We start from the raw sequence: 25,199 nt of genomic DNA, 5'->3' as shown, positions 1-25,199 counted from the left end.
TGTAGTTCTCAAGAAGAACCACGGGGACTTCCTAGGAGAAATTGGAATGCATTGAGAAAATCTGGCATGACTTCAAGACAGAAAGACTGAGCAAGCTATTTGAAAGCTGTTGAAGATTTAGTCCTGACCCATCTTAATGCTTCAGGGTTGTATACTGACCTGGCACATCTAAAACAGAGCTCCTGATACTCCATAGCAACAAAGAGTAGTTTCTGTGGCAAACACACACACATTCACACACACACCCACACACACACACACACACACAAACAAACAGGCTTAAAACACGCATGCAGAAAAACAAGGCAATAAAACAACTGCTGCCAGCCGTTGAGCAGTTCCACCAGGAACCTTTGTTTGGCTTTAGGCTTCTCTCTGTTCCACCGTCACTTTCTTGAGCAGTCGTCTCTTTCTCTCTCCCTCTGCTTTCGTTCACTTCAGAGACAGGCAGAGAGCGAGAGTGAGAGAGATGGGGGAGAGGCAGAATGAAACAAAGTAAAGAGAGAGGATTAAAAGAACCACATCAGTTCAGTAGCTTCTCTCGCCTGCATAAAGGTCCCCATTGAGAGGGATGACGGTGTGATCAGCCAAGGGGCTCCAGGCAGACAGACAGCTGAGGCCACCGGCTGCAGCACAAGCAACAACAGCAGAGGCCTGGAAAAAACAACCCTGACGCTGTCCAGAACCCGCCAGGCCAAGGAGCTAACACCCATACCCCCAAACACACACACACACACACACACACACACAGAGAAATACACACACTTTTATACACTGAGACCTTTTGGAACACAGCATTTGTGCATGTTTAACTCTGAATAAATCAAGCGAGGCGCCAGGTTTCTGACATCAAGCATATATTCTTTCACACACATACAAACAAACAGATACACACACACACACACACACACCCTTGTTCAGCAATACTGTTTCCAAAGTCTTTGGTGTGAGCGTACATTAGTATGTGTTTATGTGTGTGTGTGTGTGTGAGAGTGAGTGAGTGAGTGGTTGTGTGTGTGGTCTTGGAGAATAAATGAAGGGTTCAGGCTGATGTAGAGTTCTCGTTCCCCCAATGCTTCACACAGTAGTCACACTGCACCTCAGAGCTGGACCTTCACTGAACTTTTTGGCTAAACATCAACAGGCTACTTTCCACCAGAGAGGCCATTAAATCAAATACCAGACAAAACAGACCGCATATTTCAACATAATGCTTTTTTTATTGTAAATGACTTTGATACACTGGACTTTGCACTGCAAGTCCACCGTCATGATACATATTCATTCATGTATTTATATAGAAATTCATCAGTTGGGAATCTTCTGCTTACCTCAGGGTTCACTTTTAAAAAGTTTTATCTTTCTTTATCAAAAAAGGGGTCTTCCAGAACATTGTGAATACTGATTTCTAGCTGCCTTGAGTCACTCACTCTAGCAGCCTTTTAATCTCACTCGAGTCATGAGCAAAACGTCTTTAACATCCCAAGAAAATAATTCTTTAGTTTAGTCCTGTCTTCAGTAGAGAGAGACAGACTATAGAGACAATAAAAAACAAAAAACAAACAAACAAAAAAAACAATGTAATAAAAGAGACAAATGATATGCTGCAACACAAAAGAGGCACTAGGTGGCGCTGTGGTCAGATTGCTGCGGCAGGAGGACCCCCAGAACCCTGCGCTAAACAAAGTCGTCGTGGAGCCGGGTGAAAGAGCGCCCTCTGGTGGCCAAGGCTGTACCAGGCAGCCGGGCTACACTCGTCTCTCTTCTTTATAATCTTTTACAAAACTCCCCGGTGAAAAGAGGGCCCACTCCCATTAACTTCTGAGCAGTCTAGCTGACTTCCACTCTTGACTTGACCACATCCATGCAAAACCATTCACACTCTCTTCCCAACATCTTCCTCACGCACGCTCAGTGCTCCGACAGACAACACCACACACAGACACACTTAGAACTCACTCCATCACACATGACTTAGAACTCACTCCATCACACGTGACTTAGAACTCACTCCATCACACGTGACTTAGAACTCACTCCATCACACGTGATTAAGAACTCACTCCATCACACGTGACTTAGAACTCACTCCATCACACGTGACTAAGAACTCATTCCATCACACATGACTTAGAACTCACTCCATCACACGTGACTAAGAACTCATTCCATCACACATGACTTAGAACTCACTCCATCACACGTGACTAAGAACTCATTCTCTACCTATCTGTCATGGACCCACTTGCAATTTACCAGGTAGCCGAAGCCCAGCCTCGGTACAGGATTGGCCATCGAGAGCTCACACTTCACCCAGCCCTTTACACAAATACACACACACACAATTTGTGTTTTCAATTCTGCAAAACCAGCTGCTTTTAGTATTTGTAACTACTTCTTTTATGTCCTTTTTCTATAAAACAGTAGAAATTTCAGATTTTCTAACATAAGCTTACTCAGATGTTGATTGGTCTAGTCTCAGTATCTTATCAAATATATAAAAATATATTTATGCTCGTTTGTTTTTTTTTTTTTTTAAATGCACAAAAAAAGAAGAGATAAAAAAACAAACATTTGGCCAAACACGAGATATAAATAAATTGACGGATTTCACATTAAAGCATAATAAAACCCAAAGACTGAAGTAAAACACAAATGGTAAAGAAACAGCAATGGAACATTCATTTTCAAAAGTGCTATGATCCAAATGGGTTTAAAAAAAAACACTGCTGAATTGAGTTTAAGGCACAAACCCCTCTCCTTAAGTGAGAAGGACCACTAACCTTTGTCTTTGACATACATGTGGCAGATTATCTACATTTAAACAAAAATAAAGGCACTTTAGGTTTTACCATGCTGTGGCATCACATATAAAACAGAAACAACAAAACAATAACAACCAAAAAGAAATGATAGATTGCAACAGTTATTTTTTCTGCATATGGGAAAGGACGTGCTCTTTCCCTACATGGTTCGGGAAGTACATTTCTGCAAGAAGATCTCAATACATTTACCTGCTGCCCTATCTTTCTGAGCTGGTTTAGGTTTGATCTATTCTGGATTCTGGACTGAACTACAATCAGACACCATGTTTAAAAGGTGTAGATGACACCTAGTCGGAAGACCACAATGTGTCTGTTCCTAACAGCGTGTCATTTAAACACAACAGAACCAGACCAGTAAGATCACACGGAACACTCACATGATAGATGAGCACACCCCTCAGAGCGGTGCACCTCTCTGTAGCCTGATCACCAGTGGCACATTGAACCCTGGTTACTCTGACATACTGTAGCCTGATCACCAGTGGCACATTGAACCCTGGTTACTCTGACATACTGTAGCCTGATCACCAGTGGCACATTGAACACTGGTTACTCCGACATAGTAACACTCACCTTCAGTTTTTTAAACCTGGGATAACAGAAGTGACTACTAAACTAACTATAACCCCAAGTGTGATGCATCTTGAGGCTCCGTGTCAAGGGTGTGTGTCAATCTCCAAACAACTCCCAGACCCACATGACCGGAAGCCGTTTAAGCCGTCACTAGCTTAATAAATCTGTCTTAACCGAAACGGAAATGTACTTCCGTAACCAACACGGCACGGCATGACATTTCATCGGCTATTTGTCTTTGGTTTCCCCTCATATCAATGAGAGAAATACTAAGCTGTCTACGCTATAAATCCTCTTAGAGGACCAAGTGCCTAACTTCAACTGCAAGCACAGAGGCATGCCCATAAGGCACAGGCCGCTCCAGCAACTCTCCCAGCACAGCTAAGGGTCCTCCCATACGGCCATACCATCAGGCAGCAGCAAAGGCTAAGAAGACCTGTAGAGAACTTCCACACATACGTTATGTATGTAACCATGGTAACCACAGCGCCTTCGGGCAAGCAACAGCATTCATCCCTGTGTTGGGTAATTTGTGTCTCTATGACAACCCTGGAGCACTCCACTGCTGGAGGTTAAAGAACATGCTGAGTTAGGCAGCTGCAGCAGGGGTCAAACAGAGGTCAAACCTAAAGCTTATCAAAAACTGCCTAGCTAAAATGTTCCTCTGTTTGGCTAATGACACTCATCTATACAAATAGAAACAAAAAATAAAACACAAAACAAAAACAGAAAAAAAGTCCTTAAGACACTTAAATAATTTAAACCTGTTGGACGGGATGAAGAAAAGGCGAAAAAAAAATAAAGAAAATTAAGCGTCAATCATATCTGTCATCTTATGACAATTGTGGCCGTGCGAGGTGTGAATACTTTTGCATAGGACAACTAGTCACTTTGGCACAAATGTAGAGAGGGAGAGGCTTTAACATTTTGTACCCGTTCAGCTCTGTAACAGTCAGCTCACAGGCATCCTATGCCTGCATGTATATGCACATATGAGTATAGAAATGAAACATGTCCCTCACAGTGTGTGTGTGTATGTGTGTGTGTTTGCCAATCAATTACTCATTTGATAACATAGGGGGCTACAAGCTCCCCTGGACATGCAACACAATTGTCTGGTTCATCTCCTTGTAGGTTGAACGTAACCGCATCCTGTGGCGCCACCTGCTGTTCAGCAAACAGGAAATACATGACATCCCGAACTGGACTAGGCAAACATCTTGTGACCGGATTGTGGTTGATAGGTGATGTGTGTTGCCGTTGGTGTTGTGGTACTTGTGAACATTTGGTAGTGCTGTGGATTTAGCGGTCCTGGAGGAAGGCTCTTTGACAGTTCATGTTAAACATAACCTTAAGCTCCAGGTCTGTAGTCCATCTGGAGGGATGCTGCTGTAGGCCTCAAAGCCTGGGAAGCGGGTAGACGAGTCAGGGGATGGTGGCCTCCTCAGCACTGGATCTGAGAGAAGGGGTGCCGGAGGAGCTCCTCGGCGCTGGGCCGGTGCTTGGCCTCCACGAAGATGCGGTGCACAAAGTCGCGCGTGTGCTCAGAGATGTGGGACGGCAGGATGGGGTTGGTGGGCTGTGTGGCAATCTTAAAGATGGCCGCCATGGCCTCAAATTCAGCCCAGGGGGGCTTCTCAGTCAACATCTCCACCACAGTGCAGCCCAGACTCCTGTTACCGGGGAGACAGACAGACAGACAGACAGACAGACAGACACTGTGACACATATGGCTAAACATTCCTTTACATGTGACACTAAAAACAAATGAGCACTTGATTAAAGTCATGACATTCATTCACAACACAATCTCTCTCACACACACGCACACACACACACACTCTCTCTCACACACGCTCCAGTCTAACAGCATGCCTTTCTCTAGCCTTTTATTTCTAGGCTCGCAGGAATGTTTTGGTGGAAACTTTTTCCCGGCAAAATTGTTGACAATTAAAGCCTGTTATTGCTGGCTCCAACAGACAGTGCCAGCACAGAGCATTGATAGAGCTGGGAGTGTGTGTGTGTGTGTTTGTGTGTGTGTGTGTGTGTGTGAACAGAGGAAAGAGGACAGCCTCCACTCGTGGCGTTCCTGACTTGGACCCCAGGGGTACTCAGAACTCGGAACGTTCCGCCCCAACCAGAGCAGGCCGGCTGGCTGGCTCTCAGCCAATCGCATCTCTCGCCCGATGGACACATCCAATCAGATAGCACAGGAGAATCCCTGGGCGACAGGACGACACTCCCCTTTAAAGGACCTTGCCTTGTTTTGGGGTCTGCCTGTACCTTTAAGTCTTTTTTTTGGTGCATATGCTTTAAAAATAACCCACTCCGCTTTAACATTTACTTTTTCCCCTCTAAAAATAGGTCAGTTCCCTTTCACCAAACATCTTTCCTTTCAGTTCTAAAATAGGACTTTCCTCCAGGAATGCTGCTTTTCCCCTTCAGTGACATTCCCACCACCCACTTACCGCGCTCCTGTTCCCACTGGCACTGGATGGGCAAGAGGAAGTGCTGAGCAGCGCTGCGCCTTCAGATTTAACCTCCAGAGTGGAGAAGTGACAGATGCCCCGTCTCAGCCCACTAGGGCAGTTAACCAATGGGACGACAGGAGAGCTGCCACACCCATTCTCATTATGACTCTAGTCTAGTTAGCAGACGCCAATACTCTAAAGTGTTCTAAAAATGTCACACTTTCATTGGCGTCTTAGTGTCTTTGACGCGTAAATGGACGTTGGCCCCTTCTCTCCCCAGCAAATCACAGAAGTGGGATCAACGTCAGAGCTCGCAGCCCCTAAATATTTTGTATCCGAACTTGAGCTGAAACAACAGCAGTCATTCCAAAAGGATCATGTCAACCTGCCTTGATAGCATCTCCTTTCAACACCACCTCTGTAACAATAACAGGAACAGAGCACATTGATTGCTATCGTTGTGAAACTCAAACTCTATATCTCCCAGGTAACGGTAAGAGATAACACTTCAATAACACAGTCGAAGGTGTTTACGCCATCGACTACTCTTTTCCATGGCCATGTTGGCCCACTAAGAGTGTGTTTGCAGCAGGAAAGCAGTGTTAAGTTTCCACAGACTGGCAGGATAGGATTTATTGTCTATCAGTCCTCAATCTTCATGCAGATCCTCCCCACTCCTCACCTGGTTTAGACACCCTAGTGCTATTTTTACGGTCTCTTTCAGTCCCACAGTAACAGACACAGAGTCATACAGGCTCCCAGAGTACCCCCGCCTCCCCCTCCCAACTCCCCCAGTGGCTGAAGGTCAAGCCCAGCAGAGGGGTGTTGTGTGGAGGCTCACCAGACGTCGGCCTTGCGCCCGTAGCCCTCGCCGCTGATCACCTCGGGGCTCATCCAGTAGGGCGTGCCCGTGACCGAGCGGATGCCCGTGCTGGACATGCAGATGGTCTGCAGCCGCTTGCTGGCCCCGAAGTCGCCCAGCTTCACGTTGCCCACCGAGTCCCGCAGGATGTTGGCACCTGAGGGGCACAGGGGTAGAGGGGGGTGGGGGTGGGGGGGGTCAAAGAGGGATAGGTAACAGATTGAGGAGATGATATGCAGACACTCCATTCCTCCCTTGCATGTGCTTCATTCAACACAGACCTGCCCATTCAACTGGTCACACCCATTCAACGTCTGGTACATAGAACTGTAGAGCTCATAGAAAATAAAAACTCCAGATATGTTCTATATGCAAGATCACAATAAGATATAGTTTGGGTCTGCAGTCACCCATGACCATGAACGTGGTTCCTATAAGCACGACTGGGGGAAGTGATCTGATGCCTGCAGCCTCTTTCTATTTGCAGAGAAAACCTCCACCGCTCCAGGGCTGCCTACCTTTGATGTCCCTGTGGACGATCATGTTGCTGTGGAGGTAGGACATGCCTTCCAGGATCTGCCGCGTGTACTTGCGGGTCACGTTCTCCGTCAGCGCCCCGTAGGCCTTCAGCTGGTCCTTCACCGAGCCCTGGGACACGGTGACAACAACACTCTTACACTCTCGCATAGTTTGATCTAAATCATGACACTAATCCCAATTGAGAAATTATATATCTGTTCATAGAGAAAAAAGTTTTGGATAAAAGTTGTGTGTTCAAAGACTGAATTTGCTGAGGTAATTTGCACAGGAAGGCCAGATCCTACTGACAAAAACAACATGAGGAATGGCTGTAAACTTTCAGGCCTGTTCATCCCTGTTGAATGTTAATGCCACTCATGGTGCCAAGAAGATAGAGGTCAGTCTGGCACTGAGAGTCTGTGGGCCTGAGAGAAGGTGCCGGCGTACCCCTGGCATGTACTCCATGAAGATGGTGAGGGTCTTCTCGTTATGGTCCCTCAGGCAACCATAGTACTGCACGATGCGCTCGTGGTGCAGGTTCTTCAGCAGCTGAATCTCACACTCCAAAGCACTGACCTCCTGTGGAGAGAAAGAGAGAGAGAGAGAGAGCGAGAGAGAGGGGGGAGAAGGGAGGGAGAGAGGGTTTAACAATCACTTCTAAACATAACAAAACCAAATATGTCACAGCGAGATAAAGAGAGAGAGAGAAAGAGAGAGAGAGAAAGACAGAGTGATAAGGTTTACATGAACCACTCTGGTAAACCACCTCCCTCTTGAAAGAAATTCCCGTTGATTGCCTGAACGAGTGCCAAAGAGAAGGGATGAGAGAAGAGAGAGGGAAAGAGAGAGAAAAACAAAGTAAGAAATGTACACAAATGAGCACCAATTTGTGCTAGCAAACCTCATTAAAACTGCAAACATTAGGATTAAACAATTGATTAACAACTGATTAACATCCGGGCTAAAAGTAATGTGCTTATGCCTGGAAAAGGGAGGCAACAGAAGATCCCAGAGTAGTCCCACTCCACACAAACATGCACACACACACACACACAGACACACAGACACACACACACACACACACACACACAAACAGAGACACGGGCACACATCATGCTTACAAAAACACAGCCACTGCCCCCTCCCCCTCCTCTGAGATACAGGAAGTGACAGTGCATGTTTTTTCAGGGGCAGACAGGAAGGGATTTAAAAAAAAATAAAAAAATAAAAAAATAAAAAAAAGCGAGGAAGCGAGATAGAAAGACAGAGAAAAAAAAAGAAAGACTCTGAAAGTCTGTTTTTCTGTTTCTTTCCTGTCCCTCTCTCTGCCTGGGTCACACTTGCTTGGTGTGTGCACTCGAGGCCTCACGAGGCCAAACGTGAACCTTCAAACTTACCCACAAACACAAAAACAAAAATAAACAAACACAGCTGTGGAGGCTCATCTCATGCGGTGCTAGGCCACGGGGCTGGTGTGGTTTGGCTTCCACAGAGAGAGACGCTTCCCCCCCCCCCCCCCCCCCCATGCTACAGTTATTCTATCCTGTGATTCCAGTGCCCTTTAGCTACGTCTTCAGCTGTGACTGGAGTTCCTGGAAGTCTGTCCTGACTGTGTGTGTGTGTGTGTGTGTGTGTGTGTGTGTGTGTGTGTGAATGTGTGCGTGTATGTGTGTGTGTGTGTGTCTGTGTGTGGCTGTGTGTGTGTGTGTGTGTGTGTGTGTGTGTGTGTGTGTGTGTGTGTGTGTGTGTGTGTGTGTGTGCACAAATGCCTTGTGAGAAGGCATGCCTTGATGAACTGAGGCGGTGTGGTTCCTTTGGGTCAGCGCTGCACAGGGTTTCCGCTGTGAGCTGTGAGCTTCGGCGGGTCTCACCTTGCTGGTCTCAGGGCTGTCTGGGTCGAACGTGACCTGCTTGGCTGCCAGCTCCCGGCCCGTGTCCACGTCGTAGCAGAGGTAGACCCTCCCGAAGGCGCCCTGGCCCAGCAGCTTGCCCCTCCGCCACGTGAGAGGGGCACTAGGGGCTGCAGGGGGCAGATGAAGAACGGGGGAAACGGGGGGAGTTAGAGACAGCAGGGATACATGTGACAGGTTGTGTTAGATGCCAGGGGCCTCTCGCAGAGAAGTTAAGGTGAGGACTGTTTCGCGCACATAACAGACAAACCTGTATCTCATAACAGACACACCTGTATCTCATAACAGACAAACGTGTATCTCCTAACATAGCACTTACACCACAGCATGAGTTTAGATTGAGCTGTGACAGCACACTGAGGGAGTTAAGGCATAGAAGGCAGATAACGTGCATGGATTGGATTAACACCAATATTCCAGCTGTAGTCTACCAAACAGACAAATAGATGAAGAAGAGCAAACTTTAGCAGGATGCCTAATGATATGATATTTTCGAATACATCTATCTTTCTAATCTTTCTACATAAATAATAGTTTTTTTAAATGTGGGCATCCAAACTCTGAAGAATACATGCCGGAAGGGCTACCAAGGATTTATACATTTTGCAAGCCCTGCTTTCTGTGTGTGTGTGTGTGTGTGTGTGTGTGTGTGTGTGTGTGTGTGTGTGTGTGTAATTGGGCCTCTTCCACTCACACTTGTGGGCCACGGGTCTGTCCTGCGGGCGGAGGCGCCCCTGGGTGTCCACCAGCTGCCAGCTGCTCAGGCTCTCCTCACTCCCGTTCAGCGAGCGGCGCGACGGCACCAGCGTGAACAGGTTCCCCTGTGGCCGCCGTATCCGCGGAAACGTGCGCCGCCCTGGGGGACGACAGCGCGACAGTCACCGAGCGTGAAACCAAAGAGGCTTAAAGCCCCGGAAAGGTCGCCGCTGCCCTCGAGAGCGGCGGGAGTCAAGGGCACGGCATTTTGGGGAGAAAAGACAGAGGGACCCAAAAGGGCGACTATGGAATATGGCCGAGCCCACTGCCAAAAAACGCTCCAGCAGACTCCCAGACACCCCGATGCTAATGCTAACAGCAGTGGATTGCATGGGGAAGGGCGAGCTGTGAGCTAAGGGCAACACAGAAAGGTCCTATAGGGGGAGAGCCTGATTAGTTGCCCTGGCAGGTGAGGCGTACCTTCACTGAGGTCCTTGTGGTGCAGGGAGACATGGTATCTCCGTGGATACGTTCCACCCTTCCCGACCTTGTCATAAACTTGATTCTCACGGTCTGGAACAAAGAGAAAGAGAAAGAGAAAGAGAGAGAGAAGAGGGGGGAGGGAAGGAGAGACAGGGAAAAGGGGATTATGGGAAGCCCGTTAGGACAACGAACAGTGACTTGAGGGGGGCTTTTTTGGGGACGAGCATGGAGGAGGCTTAACTAACAGACACACAGCGTGGCTTCCGTGTCCATAAACGCCTCATGCTGTTCCGCCACAAAGACTTTGGAAATGGCTGAATATAGATCCGTCTGGCCAGGGCCGTATCTCTAGCACCCACCTGCAAATTCCTGGCGGTTGTCTGGGTAACTCTTCGCTCGATGCATGCGCGACTTCCTGAGGGATGGGCTGCGAGAATGGCAGAGGCAAACACAACACAAGCAGAAGGTTACTGACTTTCATCAAAGTCACCAGTACACTGGCAGTGTCTCACTGTGTATAGCTGTTTAGCTACATATATACACATGCGCACACACACACACACACACACACACACACACACACACACACACACACTCACAAACAGACACAGACATCAGCACATGGCTTCTACCTGAGCAACTCTGATTTGCTGCCATGTTTCCTCACCTGTCTGAGTTGCTGTCCAGTGATTGACAGCTGCCAGACACAGAGTTTTCAGCACTACTCCAGGGCCCGAGCACCTAAGGACAAGGCACAGAGCAAAACAATATGGTTTTTTAGAGTGTGTCAAAGTACATCTGAACGGAGAACTTGATTGGACACATGATTAAGTTTGTGTGCAACTCTGTTGACTGTATGAGTGCATCTGTGTATTCTAAATAGGGTGACTGTATAATTATTTGACTGAATGTGATATTGTGTGTGTGTGTGTGTGCGTGTGCGTGTGCGTGTGCGTGTGCGTGTGCGTGTGCGTGTGCGTGTGCGTGTGCGTGTGTATGTGTGTGACTTACACAGGGGTCTCCGGTCTCCGGGATGAACTCGCCCTCACTGTTGATGCTGGTGTAGGAGCCTTGGCGCGCGATGCGCTGCTGCCGCTCGGGAACGTAGCCAGGGGGCGGGGAGCTCCGCCCAGTGTTCTGTGAGCCTGGGAGAGGGGCGGGGTCAGTGGGCAGACAGAAACACCTCAGTGACTTAAACCGTGCAAATGACTCTCCAGCTCCCATCAGTGCTTCTACCATGTGCCATGTGCTGTTTGGGAATGACAATTCCATTCATATTTGAGTTTTCTCTGCATCATGATGGGCGTTCTGAATCTCTGTGCAATACATATTTACATAACATTCCTACACTACGGACTGGACGAATGATCTCTTCATACAGTGCCAGCTGAATAAGAGTTATGTGCTGAATGGCCTACGCAGGCATCAGTGCTGATCCTGGCAGCGGCTCCAGTCACGGCCCCTCTGAGCCTATTAAATCCAGCTGAGAGTGGAAGAGCCATTAAAGTTAGAAACAAAGAATAAAGCAATTGTATGAAAACGTTCCTCTCCGCCAGGCTGTGAACTATGAAGAACTTGAGCTGTTATGCAGCCATCATCGCACGGAAAAATCTCACACTAATGGTCACATGCACACACACACACACACACACACACACACACACACACACACACACACACACAGACACTTACACAAGTGTGTTTGCACGCACACACACACACAGATACACACACAAACACACCAAAACATCCCTCTCTCTCGCTCTCTCTCTCCCTCTCTCTCTTACAGAGGCACACACACTCTCCCATTCTGTACAACTCGCTTAAAAAAGCCCTTGTCTGAACTGGACCAATGGCTCTCCAGGCTAATATTGTCTCAAAATCTGATTGGCTGCTGGCCAGCGAGCCATTGTAGAGCAGCTAGTGATGGTGAACAGGAAAAGGAAGAGGAGCCACTGAGGAGAGGAGGAAGTCAGAGAAACAACAGAGAGAGGGGGGGGGGGGGAGGGGTGTTAAAGTGAGGGAGTGTGTGTGTGTGTGTGTGTGTGTGTGTGTGTGTGTGTGTGTGTGTGTGTGTGTGTGTGCATATGTGCGTGTGTGTTTGTGTGTGCCTGTGTGTTTGTGTGTGTGTGTGTGTGTGTGTGCGTGTTTGTGCGCGTGTGCGTGTGTAAGACTACAAAAAGAAGGAACAACATGACAGAGACTTTGCCAGAGGAAAAACAATGACAAAGAGAGCGAAAGTAAAGGGAGAGCAAGACACGGGTCCAGCGGGGAAGTAACAATCTGCTACGCTGGGCTAAATATCTACTGACTTTTAAATGAATGCACCTTTAAAACATGTGATAATCATGTGTGTTATTGCACTGTTTGAGTTACTGCAGGCCCAGTTACTTTTCATTGTAAAGGTGCGTTATGCAGTTTGTGTAGTCAAAAATTAAACAGCCATGATGGTAATAATAATAGCAATTCTTGAGTAACAGTGATGTTATGTAATTTTTTCCTGTATCTTTTTTTTTCAATTTCCAAGGCCAGAAAAAAGCAATAAAAGCCTGCACATAATAAGAAACAGTAAAACACTTTCTATTTCTTGTGTCTTCATAATCACATCACTGTGTTATATGTTGTGTACTTCTGTTTATTGACACATAAAACTACACACTGCACCTTTAGGCCTTGAACTAAGATGGCCTTGAAGTGACTTTGGGACTTTGGTCTCTTTCTCCATTGTGCTGACCTCGAGTCACCTTTTCACTGCAGAGACTGACCCGAACAGGCAGAGCAAGGCAGGCAGGGGTTTTGTACTCACTGGTGGAGGGGTGGCGCCCCCTAGGCTCGGAGGACTGGTATGCTGTGCTGACGTCTCCTGTGGACTGGGAGGCCTTGATGCGCACCTGCTTGCATACCGCATGGTGCGAAGGCGAGGGTGCCTGGAAACACACACACACACACACACACACACACACACCGAATTAGAATCTGAATCACGTCACCACGAAACACCTCACTGTCTTCCCCTCAGCAGTTCAGAGAAACGTAGCTTTAATTCATGAGGTATGTCTTCACTTCAATTCATAACGTCTGTGTGTTCATATGAGAGACCATTACTGAACATCAAAACATTGAGTCATTTCAGCGCAGCGCTCTCATGAACTCCTTCACCCGAAACCCGAGGACTTGAGTGAAGACGAAAAAACTAAACAATCCCTGCCTGAGACTGGGACTGGGACTCAAACCACAAGTGAGGTCTTTCTGAACGATTACGTAATCCAGCGTTGGTGCTGTCCGCCAAACAGCATGCTGGTTTCTACAGCAGCGGCCTGCTCCGGCCTGCTACCAGACACCACAGTCAGAGAGCCACACTTCTGCTGCTGTCTGCTCTTCAGTCTGAGCCTTAATGGAGCCGTAGGATGGAGAGAACGCTCACAGTCTGAGCCATAGTGGAGCCGTAGGATGGAGAGAACGCTCACAGTCTGAGCCTTAATGGAGCTGTAGGATGGAGAGAACGCTCACAGTCTGAGCCTTAATGGAGCCGTAGGATGGAGAGAACGCTCACTGTCTGAGCCTTAATGGAGCCGTAGGATGGAGAGAACGCTCACAGTCTGAGCCTTAATGGAGCCGTAGGATGGAGAGAACGCTCACAGTCTGAGCCATAGTGGAGCCGTAGGATGGAGAGAACGCTCACAGTCTGAGCCTTAATGGAGCCGTAGGATGGAGAGAACGCTCACTGACAGTGATGAGATATGAAAAAGAACTCAAATACAGCAGGCGTTTGACTTTCTCCCTAATTTATTTAAACACACTCATTAGCTTTCGTGACCCTCAGACATTCTGGGGACACAGAGCAGGTCACACCCCATGGACAGCCATGGCACACACACGCACACACACACACACACACACACACACACACACACACACACACACACACACACACACACACACACACACACACACACAGTGAATATGGATCCACATGAGCGATGGATCAGCTGCATAACTATTCAGCAGCGACGGCGACGGCGTCTCGCACAGCAGCGAATGCCTCAGACATTCCCATAGTTCTCGGAGCATACCTGAGGAAATGGAGCAATGGCGTTTGCCTTGTTCCTCACATGCAGAGAGGAAGGATTGAGTAGAGCTAAGCTGGGGCAGATCACATGCTTTTTGTCTCCGCTATGTAAGGCATGCTGGGAGACTTGTCAGGATCTCTACAATGCATGAAATGGTAGTGCATGTGCTTGCATGAAAGCTATGTAAACAGCATGTGTATCTGTAGCAGATGTGTTATTATATATTAGTGAGTGTGTGTGTGTGTGTGTGTGTGTGTGTGTGTGTGTGTGTGTGTGTGTGTGCGCGCACTTATGTGTCTTGTGCACTTGTGTGTCTGAGGGTTTACGAGCGAGAGGCTGGCGTGTGTGTGTGTGTGTGTGTGTGTGTGTGTGTCTTTAGGCTTGTCTGTGCGTGTCTATAGGGTGCATGTCACTCACGTTGCTGTGCTCTTGGTTCAGCAGCATGATCTTGATGCTCTTCATGTTTGAGCTGCGGTCCAGGAGGTCAATGGCTTTGTCCAGGTCATCCTGGTTCCGTAGGGGGATTGACAACTGAACACACACACACACACACACACACACACACACACACACACACACACACACACAGAAATAAAATCAATTTAACTGTAACCTATATTATGAAGATACACTGCCAAATATCTATTGTGTGTGTGTGTGTGTGTGTGTGTGTGTGTGTGTGTGTGTGTGTGTGTGTGTGTGTGTGTGTGTGTGTGTGTGTGTGTGTGTGTGTGTGTGTGTGTGTGTGTGTGTGTGAGTGTATTGGGGCATGTGATGGAGTAGTACCTCATTGTTCATGTAGTGCAGGTCTAACTGCTGACCAAACACAGTCTTAACTTTCTGGTGGACTTCCTCAAACTGCACAGGCCGTCCGAACATCAGAATCCTACAAATACACACACACACACACACACACACACACACACACACACACACACACACACACACACACACACACACACACACACACACACACACACACACACACACACACACACAAAAGCACACACACAAAAGCACACACACACACACAAAAGCACACATCGAGACAGACAGCTTTATACAGGAAACTCAAGATACTTCAGTGCTGTAACTCTACACTCCTGCTGCATGTCAGACTCGGAGGCTACACACACACACACAGCTGGCTCTCTGCGTGCCCAGGGACCTAAACGCACACCTTGCATAGCTGTGGTTTCTCCTGGCAGCCTTGGCCAAACCACAGTCCTTTCCCTTTCCACTCAGGCTACAGCTTTTCAAATACCAGTCTGAGAGCTGCACAGTGAGTGTGGAAATGTGTGTTTGTCTGTGTGTGTGTGTGTGTGTGTGTGTGTGTGTGTGTGTGTGTGTGTGTGTATGTTTGAGGGTACACATGAATGCACTTAGACTCATTTTCATTAATTTCGTTTAGGCAAGGACCTGCATTCCATAAACACACACACACACACACACACACACACACACACACACACACACACACACACACACACACACACACACACACACACACACACACACACACACACACACACACACACACACACACACACACACACACACCAAGCTTACTTACCTTCTCTCTCCATTATACTCAAACTTGATTCTGATGTCGTCCTGGAAAGAGGAAACACAGGGGTTACCGTGGGGTCAGAGGCAGTATGTGTTTGCATGTAGAGGCTGCTGACCGTAAGCTTGCGACGTGTTAATGGCACACAAACCTGTCTGTTGGGAGGGCCGGCAGGCTTGGGCTTTGGCGCCTCAAAGCTGGGCTGCCTCCGGGTCATCTGAAGAGCCACCAGGTCCTTCATTATAGAGTGGAGAGCCTGCCTCTCATCTACACAAACCAGCAGAGGGGACAAATGAAAGGATGGATGAGAGAGACCAGTGGAGAGATGGAAGAGATGGAAAAAGACAGAGAGAGAGAGAGAGAGAGAAAGCAATCAAATAAATGGACGACAGATGGAGAACATGAAGGACAGAGGGAGGGAGGAAGGGAGAGAGAAAGGTGTATGTAAATATAGAGAGAAAAGAGGGGATGCAGAGAGAGCAGTGGAAACAGGGAGAATGTGAGCGTCGTGATCCATAACTCCATTCAGATCTGGAATGGCCTCTCTTGGGGGAACAGCAACAATGATTCCTATCAGACCACCGGGAATGATTCACTGTGTGTACGCTAAGTGCGCCGAGGAAAGAGAGAGGACAAGCTAAAGTTTAAGCTCTCAGCTCCACATACAGTATATATCTGTGACCATATGTGTGTGTGTGTGTGTGTGTGTGTGTGTGTGTGTGTGTGTGTGTGTGTGTGTGAGTGAGTGAGTGTGTGAGTGAGAGAGAGAGAGACAATGAGATAGATAGAGAGCGAGAGAGAATGAGATAGAGAGAGAGAGAGAGAGAGAGAGAGAGAGAGAGAGAGAGAGAGAGAGAGAGAGAGAATAGTTCAGCTGGTGTGGTGTGGTGTGGGGGGACTGATGTCTGGTGGCAAAGCCTCGTCTAAATAAACTGCCGGGTGAGAAAGCCGTGCGTCAGGGTAATGGATCCAGTGAGAGCGGCGGCCTGTTTGGGAAGATCTCTATTCCCATGTTTGATGTGAGAGCAGCACGAGGCCTTGGCTGCCTAAGCGCCCGGGGAAAATATGGTGCTTGTGTAGTTTGGACAGACATCATACACCTTCCAGACACACAGAGAAAGAGAGAGAGAGGACAGAGGGAAAGAGAGAGAGAGAGAGAGAGAGAGAGAGGAAGAAAGTTGCAGAGTGTGTTCTTTACCCAGCAGTAGCTGAGGCACAGGAAGAGGAAAGGACAAGAGAATATCTGTTGAGAGGAATGCTCATACCAGGGTCATGTTTGCGTTAATGAGTCCAGGGTTTGGAAGTAGTTTCAAGGTACATGGGGCATAATTTGTCTCATGTGACTGTTCTCAGTTTCATTTCAGTTAGTAAGTGGAAGGTGTGTGTGAGGTTTCGGGCTAACACACACGTGCAAAAGAATGTCATTAAGGACCGAAACATATTTAAGTCAATATTCGTTTTGTGTGACTATCACTGAATCATTATATTTTTTATAAATTTTATGGTGCGTGCACCTTTATCAAGTTTTTTTCATCTCAATGCTACAGTAAACAGCTTAAAGCTACTGCTCTCTCTCTCCCTCCCTCCCTCTCATTGCTCGTTCCTCACTTTCTTCATATTCTGGCAAATTCTTTGTCTTTGAATTCCTAAATCACCCCAATTGACTGTTCAAACCCTGGCAAATGCCACTTAATCAGACTTTGCAGTGTGACAGCCAAGAATCAGACGTACTCATGTTGGCAGTGGATGTGTGTGTGCTCTTGTTCCAGTTGAGGCCTGAGGATCTTCACACACTCCCCCAGCTCCAGCCACCCATGAAAGGCCTAAAGAAAGCAAACACACCGTCAGCTGGGAGAAGAGAGCCTCTAGGGCAAACCACAAGCTTTCATTAAGATATCCACATCCATCATCATCATCACCATCATCATCACTGTCATCATTATCATCATTGTCTTCTTCACCATCTTTACAATTGTCGACAACAATGTTCTTACTTATACTTATCTTCATTAGTCATCTTTATCATCATCATCATCATCTTGACAGTCATAACAGTATCAGTCACTTGCATCAATACCACCACTACCCTCATCATCACAAAACAGTCACTCCTTGTGACATGTACTGGCGGGGGGATAGAAAATCAAAGATTGGATTCATATCGTCGTCTTTCAACAGCCACTGGCCCAATATGAAGAGTGAACGAGTGGCAGCTGTAAAACTGGAGCAAACCATTCGATCAATCCAAAGGCAAGAAAACGCAGTTAAGTTGGACAAAAACGTCACATACCTGCCGCTTGCGAATCGGCCGCTTTTGGGAGGTGAAACATGGCGGCGCTGAGAGAAAAAGAGCGATACCAAAAAAAGAGAACCAGAGAGAGGCAAGGCACTGAAAATGTTTGAAATATGAGCTACACCTGGTATAGCAGGAACAAAAGGCTTTTTTCCTTCTTCAAAAGGAAAAACACTGCTTTCAAATTGTTGCCATTTCAAATATCTGCTGGTTTCCCTACCAGCTGCCTAGGCAGGCAGCCTGATCCATGAAACCCTTGCTCAGCCGTGTCACAACCCCCGCCGTAAACATTACAAGGGCAATATTTATGCACCAAAATATGCCTGCTGCACGCCAGAGGCTGTGTGCGGGGAAAAAGAGAAACGTCTTACGATCATTTCTCCACCACGGTGGGATAGGAGCCGAAAACAAAGAGTGGAGCACTTAATCAAGGTTCTGCTCAGACATGGAAAACAAGAGGAACTGAATGTTTGGCGAGAGAACACGCAATCCAACACCCGTTCATTTAACATCCTTTGTTAGCTACAGCGCAACACAGATGGGTTTTTGCCGTTTCGCTTGTTTACAAGCTTCGACTCAAACAGACATTGGACTTGACCCTAATTCGCACGCTTGAGGGGAGAGAGAGTGGGTCATTGGTAATGTCATTACCTGCCTCTGGTTCACCTCTCCTGTCCGTCTGATCAATAAACTCTGCTTATTGATCTGATTAGTGCGAGAGGATACACAAACCAGACACTACAGTTGACACTGGAGAGTGGGGGGAGGGGGCGACGAGGCTGTCGGGACGAGTCGAATGACCTTAGGGGTCACATTCTTCTGTAAGTAAACATAGAACTCATGGATGGGGGGGAGGGGTGCTCATGTTTCTGTCGCTCCAGTGTCCCCCAATGAGAAAGACAACCCACAGCCAAAAAAAGCAGTAATGCCACTAAAAAGTAACGCAAACTGACGCGTGTGGCAGAAAGCAACACCAAGGATGGTGATGGACCAATCCAGCCGACACGTGGTGAGCAGAGACTAGCCTGGATCAGCACATCATCTTCGTGTGGGGACACAGGGTCTGGAGCGCGGCTAGACGTTGTTGCAAACACCTGGAGCGTTGGCTAATAATCACACTCAGGAATTCCCGGCACGCAAACCACCCCCCTCTCCCCTTCCCCCGCCCCCCTCCACCCCCGTTGTCCTCTCCTCAACCCCTCTCCGCTCCCCTGCTGCGGTCACCTGATCGTTCCTCAGGCGAGGCGAGAGCACGGAGTGAGCACGAAAACCACTCCCAGCGCGCACACCTCCCAGGCGTAAAGGCGTGACCTCTTTCAGTCTCCACTGATGTAAACACCTGTGTGTGTGGGGAACACAGGCTCAGGCTAGAGGGGCTACAGACACCCCGAGTCCTTCGAACACTTCATCATCATCTCTCGACGCCCCCATGGTGCATCACGCTTCGATCAGGGACGCCACTGTGCCCTTTGACCTCTCGCTCAACGTGATTGGGGCCATGTCATCTCACAATTAAATCAGCTTTTGTTTAACACGGACTACCATCTCTCTCTCTCTCTCTCTCTCTTTCTCTCGCTTCATGGCCCCCCTCTCTTTGACACACACTTTGTGCTACCCTGATTTTAATTACCTTCCCGGAAGAATGCGGGGGATTTTTTTTGGCGGGAAATGCCGTGAGCTGAAGCGGCCAGGCCACCAGGGCTCCGTCAGCCGTGCAGCGCAGTGCCCTGCTTTATTTTCACTGTATGAGGCTAGTGAAGAGGAAGGGGGTCCAGGACTAGCCGGAATCACACAGATTTCACACAGATTTCACCCAGCTCCCCCCTTACCCCACCTCCACCTCCACCTCCCGTTTGCCTGTTTTTTTTTAGGTGTTTAGTCTACTGCTCCTTTTCCCAGCCTGGTCTGCCGTTGGCTGGCCGGCTCTCCGTTGGTACATATGGTGAGGCTTAGATGGTGCAACCCAAGCCCTGGCGGCGATGCCCTGGCCTGGGGCGGCCTCGTATGAGACGCTCCTGCACGATGTGGGCTGGGCGGGGGGGGGACCTGCTAAAGGCAACAGCTGCTCTGGCCAAGAAAAGGGGGCTGTGCACACAAAGGGCCGTCGCCCGGCCAACTGTTGCTGGATCATGGGATAAGAGGGGCTCTGGTGGGTGGTTGTGCATGTGCCACATGGACCCTCGCATGCCAACTTCCAACCAGGACCACTTTAGCACATGGCCTCAAAGAAGCACAAAGGTGAGGAGTGAAAACAATCATCAGAAACAGCACAGGCAATATGTCAAGAACATGCTAAATGGCCAGTACCTGATCACACAGCTATATATAATGTAAATAACAAAAAAAATGTGACAACTTGATAATATTATCTTAGACCATGTCAACCTTAAAATGCTACAACAGCATTCGTGCAAAGGGATTTTCAGAGTATAAAATAAATAAACAAGGGAATACACAAACTCCAAGTCAAATCATCCCAGTTTTCTACATGGTTGGGTCATGGTGCTATCAAGTACCGTCATTTTCTAACCTGGCAGCTGATGCCATCAAAAAAAGCTTTTACTGGCTGGTGTGAAGGGTGAACGCACATCTCGCTCGTGTTCACTCCCGACAACAGCCCACTTAATGCCACTCTTCAATGTTATTGCAGTGCTATTACCAGTGTTCAATACAAACACACACTGACTTACTGAAGTGGTACAGGCAGTATCATTTCTTCCAAATGATTCTGTTCAAAATGAATTTCTTTGTCAGAATGTAGAGCCTGTTGCTGCAGGACTTTTGAAAACACAATTCCCCATCTGCATCATGTGGATAGAGCATGTCTTTAGCGAGCAAATAGAGATGAATCATATGTTTTAAAAAGGCTATAAAACATTGAGAGATGAATCCTATGTTTTAAAGAGGCTATGAGACATTGAGAGATGAATCCTATGTTTTAAAGAGGTTATGAGACATTGACAAACCTGGTGGATGTCACAGGTTCATACCAACACCCTCTCATGGATATCTGGACCTGCAGCTTTTCCAAGGGTACAAACAAGACTTTGATGAAAGGGTTGATTGTCTCCTCTTCAGAATAATCTAACCTGGTACCACACATTAACTCCTGGCCTAGTTCTCCTCAAGTTGAGCTGCTTTTGTTGACGAGTGTGTTTGCGACATGGTGATGTTGCCTCCTTGCTTCCAAGAGCACCAGCACCAGGGAGAGCAGGTCATGAGTGGACAGGTCAAACAATGGTTCAGCTTGACCCAGTCTCCTCACACTCCTCCTTAGCTGAGCTCAAATTGAACTGCTGGGGTCCTTCAGGATAAACTGTAAGGCTCTTGTTTATCCTATGCTGAACCTATAAACCATAGTGCTATGTAAGCCTATGTAAATATATGTTTAACAGCAACATTAAGCTTGTTATAGTTTTGTAACAGCCTTATTAGCCTACTTATAATGAGCACGTGCTATAGAATACTGAACAGTGCTAGACTGAATGCTTTGGATAATCAGATATCTACAATATGCTGATGTATCAATCATTCGTGTTCCAGGTTCTGGGTCAGGGTGTACAGAGGAGCAAAATTCTGACCAGACAAATGTCATTTCAAAGGCGGTGTCCCCACCAACAAACCAGGTTACAGAAATCCTACGCTGAATTGTTGCCATGGATGCCGTTTCTGCAATATTGGTAGGACAGTATTGAAAGCTCTATATGAAAGTTATGAATGTCTGTTTGCAGAGGAACAATACAAGAAACAAAATGGATTTGACCGCACAAAGGCTTTCATGCAGCATTATTACCATATAACACGGAACCAAATGTTCAACGGAAACAACTAAATATTTGACTATATTTACAACAGTGTAATTATAGAAGTATACTAAATCATTCAAAAGGCTATTGTCATCATCCAAATGTATTATGCCTATAACCTAGTAGAAAGGGACACAGATTGGCTTTCATACAAACATTTAAGAATCAACACACAAACTGAGGAAAATACAACAAATCAAATAGGTTCGATGATAAATGTACAACTCCATGTGTTTCACAATAGAACATTATCAGTTGAGTGGGATATCAGGTTTAGACAAAATGACAATGTGGTGATGCTGACTCATTGGTTTTAGAAGCACTGGACAAGACTGTTCCCAGTGCAAGGCGGGAGATATTTTAATTCACAGTCAGGGACCTTGCAAGTGACTTAGAGATGGTAGAGATGCCCTAAGACAGGACACCAACAACAAAGTGTACACTTACAACAAAGGCCACAGGCCACAGGCAAATGTCCTGCTGCACAGAGACAATATGATGGTGATGGCGACGATAGAGATCATTCACCTGAGGCAATCAATTTGCATAGGTGCTTGGTACACATGGACTCCAAAAGCCATGGTGGCTTGTTGACTCCGTGTGGTAACCCCTCTGTCGTTCTTCAACCTCAAAATCATATTTCGAAAACTGCAAGCTTCCTAATCCCTTGAGCCTCAAGGACACCATCTATTAGTTTAAAAACCTTGCCCAGGTAGCCCACACCCCTTCGAACTCACCTTGGATGGTTCCTTTGGAAAAGGACGTGGTCTAGCGAACGCCCCTCGTCCGTTTCAATGACTGTAGATACAAAGGGTTCTTCTGACAGGTAGTTCAACTGGTAAGTTTCAGTGACTCAGGACTTCGGAGGTCCTTAAGAGTCCCATGTCATATTTTAGAATCCTCCGGGCGAAAAACGTAGCGCTAACGAAGCGCTAGGGCTACTGCCCTGTGTGCCATGGCTGGGGCTTTTGAGCCCCTCGGGCCGTCATGTGTCATCCGAGGTCTGCGGACAACCAAAAATCACTTTGGTTTTATATTCAGCACTAAGTTAGCTGTATGCTAGGCGTCTTCTTGGTCGGCTTTAGCCTACCTGTATACGTATTTGAAGTCACATGAAAGGAACTGTTTTATATGAGAATGGATCAAAAGTTCGATACATTGTATTTCGAGCTCAAAGAACAAACAAATCCCAGCCTGTCTTCATCCCAAACATTTTTCCATAAAGGGAGACGTCCGTTGGTATTTCATTGTAGGCCTATCGTAACTACTGCCTGGAATGCAAAAAGTAAACAAAAGCTCTAATGTTGCATAAACATATATAGGCCTATGCGCAAAGTTACGTCTGTGAAAATTTACCTAGAGCAAAATTGCAACAGTCATCATGTTGCTTTCATGAAATCCATCTGCAACAGTTCACTGGAGGAAAGGGAACGAAGCGATTTCCGTGATTTTGATGGCTTCTTTTCCTGCTAACTTTGCAGATTTCGGTCTGCGCAAGTTTTTGGCGCTTATGCTCGGCAGTTTCTTCTACGTTTTAAAAGTAAACTAGCGCTCGTTATCTTAAATTGCACAAATACGCGATGTTTAGAAGAGCAGACAAATAAAAGGAAACTATTCTATCTCCTGTTGCAGAACATAGACAGCAAGTTAGTCGCCAATTCAGCTGTTAGCTCCAGAGCAACATTCTCGGATCGAAGTATACATTCTAACAAAGTGATAAGTGCATACATCCAACGGTGACCATGCGAACCAAATGTGATAACCAAATATCAATCTTGGACTTATCGTTTCCCACTGCAGGAAGGCAAATCCAGCTAATTTAATTTGATTGACGGCTAGCCTAGGAGAAGTTCGAGGTCCGTCTCTCCTTTCCGTGGCAAAGTCTAATGCGTGTTTCGGCAAGGTAAAACTCAACAAAAGTGAGACACACCCGCTTTTCTCTGGCAAAGTTCCTTTGGAAGGTTATGGTGTGTCACGTCGGTAAACGGACACCCGGAGTTACGATATTCCATGTGATCGTGGCTTGATGGTCAACAGCACAAAGTTATATGATACTTGAACACTGAATTTCCTGACTGAAAAAGAAATCCGTCACCGGAACCCATTTCTCCGCTTCTCAATGTAAAAATGTAACGATATCCACAGAACTAGGCCTACCGTAAAAAATGCACTAAGCATTGAGAATATTTCTCTTAAAAACACAACATCCCGACGGCACAGATCATTGCTTTGTTAATCAAAGTGCTGGATGACATCTAAAACAACGCCGAGCATTCTCGGGAACGCGCTCCTCCTTTCGATTCCGCGACTGCGCGCATCATGGCGCGCGGCTACGGGCTTGCGTTTTGGTAAATGCCCATATAGCTTACGTCTTTGACGTAGCCTTGCCTTGCTCTCAAAATGCGTCTACGATCTATAAGCAATAATAAATTCAGCTCTCCACGGGGTCATTTTTTGAACAGCTTTCAGTCAATATAACTTTCCCCTCATAGGTTTTCATACTCTAATTCTATGTTTGTAAATCTGTGACTGACACTGTGACCAAGGTACCCACGCTTTATTTTACATTTGGCCGATAATTACATACTAAATAACTCATTGTCTCACAACTGTATTGCACTTTTGTCAGTCATTCTCTGTTTCCCTACTGTCTTATTCTATCCTGTTATGTCAGTTCAATAGCCGGGGCGCTACTTAATATCATTGAACGCAAATATATGTGGGACTTTTCCACTAGGTTATTTGGTGTTTTTTACTTGAAATGTTATGCCGTTTCGATGGCACTACTTTACAGTTCTGCACCAGCGGATGGCCATGAGGGCAGATGGACTGGAGTGCCAGTGTGCGCAGCTAATCCCTTTCTTGTGGTACCACTGCGGGGGAGGATCTATGCTTCAGTGTCGTGCACCTGTCCCCACCTGAAAACTGTCCAAATATCTCACATCACACATTTAAACACACATTAACACATGCTCTCTCTCCAAAGGGAAGAAGCTTATCACTGGTTCATTTGAACAGCCACTTTCAGATTTGCTCACAAGAAACATATACGAGTAATCTGATGACTCTAGGGAGAGGTCACGGTGAATAAACCCATAGGTTAAGTTAATAAAAGATATAAACT

General features: G+C 46.9%; 1 protein-coding gene across 2 annotated transcripts; it reads right to left on the bottom strand.

The window, feature by feature from the left end:
- Window positions 1-1,200: 1,200 nt before the first annotated feature.
- On the bottom strand, window positions 1,201-25,199 carry map3k3 (mitogen-activated protein kinase kinase kinase 3). Of its 2 annotated transcripts, XM_031571192.2 has the most exons (18): window positions 22,813-25,199; window positions 21,236-21,291; window positions 17,708-17,799; window positions 16,128-16,243; window positions 15,983-16,023; window positions 15,196-15,295; window positions 14,827-14,940; window positions 13,146-13,266; window positions 11,351-11,484; window positions 11,007-11,080; window positions 10,699-10,766; window positions 10,337-10,429; window positions 9,855-10,016; window positions 9,122-9,270; window positions 7,698-7,829; window positions 7,250-7,379; window positions 6,711-6,888; window positions 1,201-5,071 (listed from the first exon to the last, which is right to left on the bottom strand). In XM_031571192.2, the coding sequence occupies exons 3-18, from the start codon at window positions 17,709-17,711 to the stop codon at window positions 4,843-4,845; spliced, it is 1,845 nt and encodes a 614-aa protein (XP_031427052.1). In that variant the 5' UTR covers window positions 17,712-17,799; window positions 21,236-21,291; window positions 22,813-25,199; the 3' UTR covers window positions 1,201-4,842. The 2 variants fall into 2 exon arrangements, with proteins under 2 accessions (XP_031427052.1, XP_031427046.1); XM_031571186.2 differs by lacking the exon at window positions 21,236-21,291.

This window comes from Clupea harengus, chromosome 1 (genome assembly GCF_900700415.2).
Source record: "Clupea harengus chromosome 1, Ch_v2.0.2, whole genome shotgun sequence".
NCBI classification, from domain to species: Eukaryota; Metazoa; Chordata; class Actinopteri; order Clupeiformes; family Clupeidae; genus Clupea; species Clupea harengus.
This window is presented reverse-complemented; position numbering and strand designations above follow the sequence as displayed.

Coding starts and splice junctions, on each gene's coding strand:
- map3k3 (XM_031571192.2), bottom strand. Junction 15,296..15,982: donor GAGTATAATGGAGAGAGAAG/GTAAGTAAGCTT, acceptor GTGTATTTGTAG/GATTCTGATGTTCGGACGGC. Junction 11,485..13,145: donor GGGGCGCCACCCCTCCACCA/GTGAGTACAAAA, acceptor CCCCTCTCCCAG/GCTCACAGAACACTGGGCGG.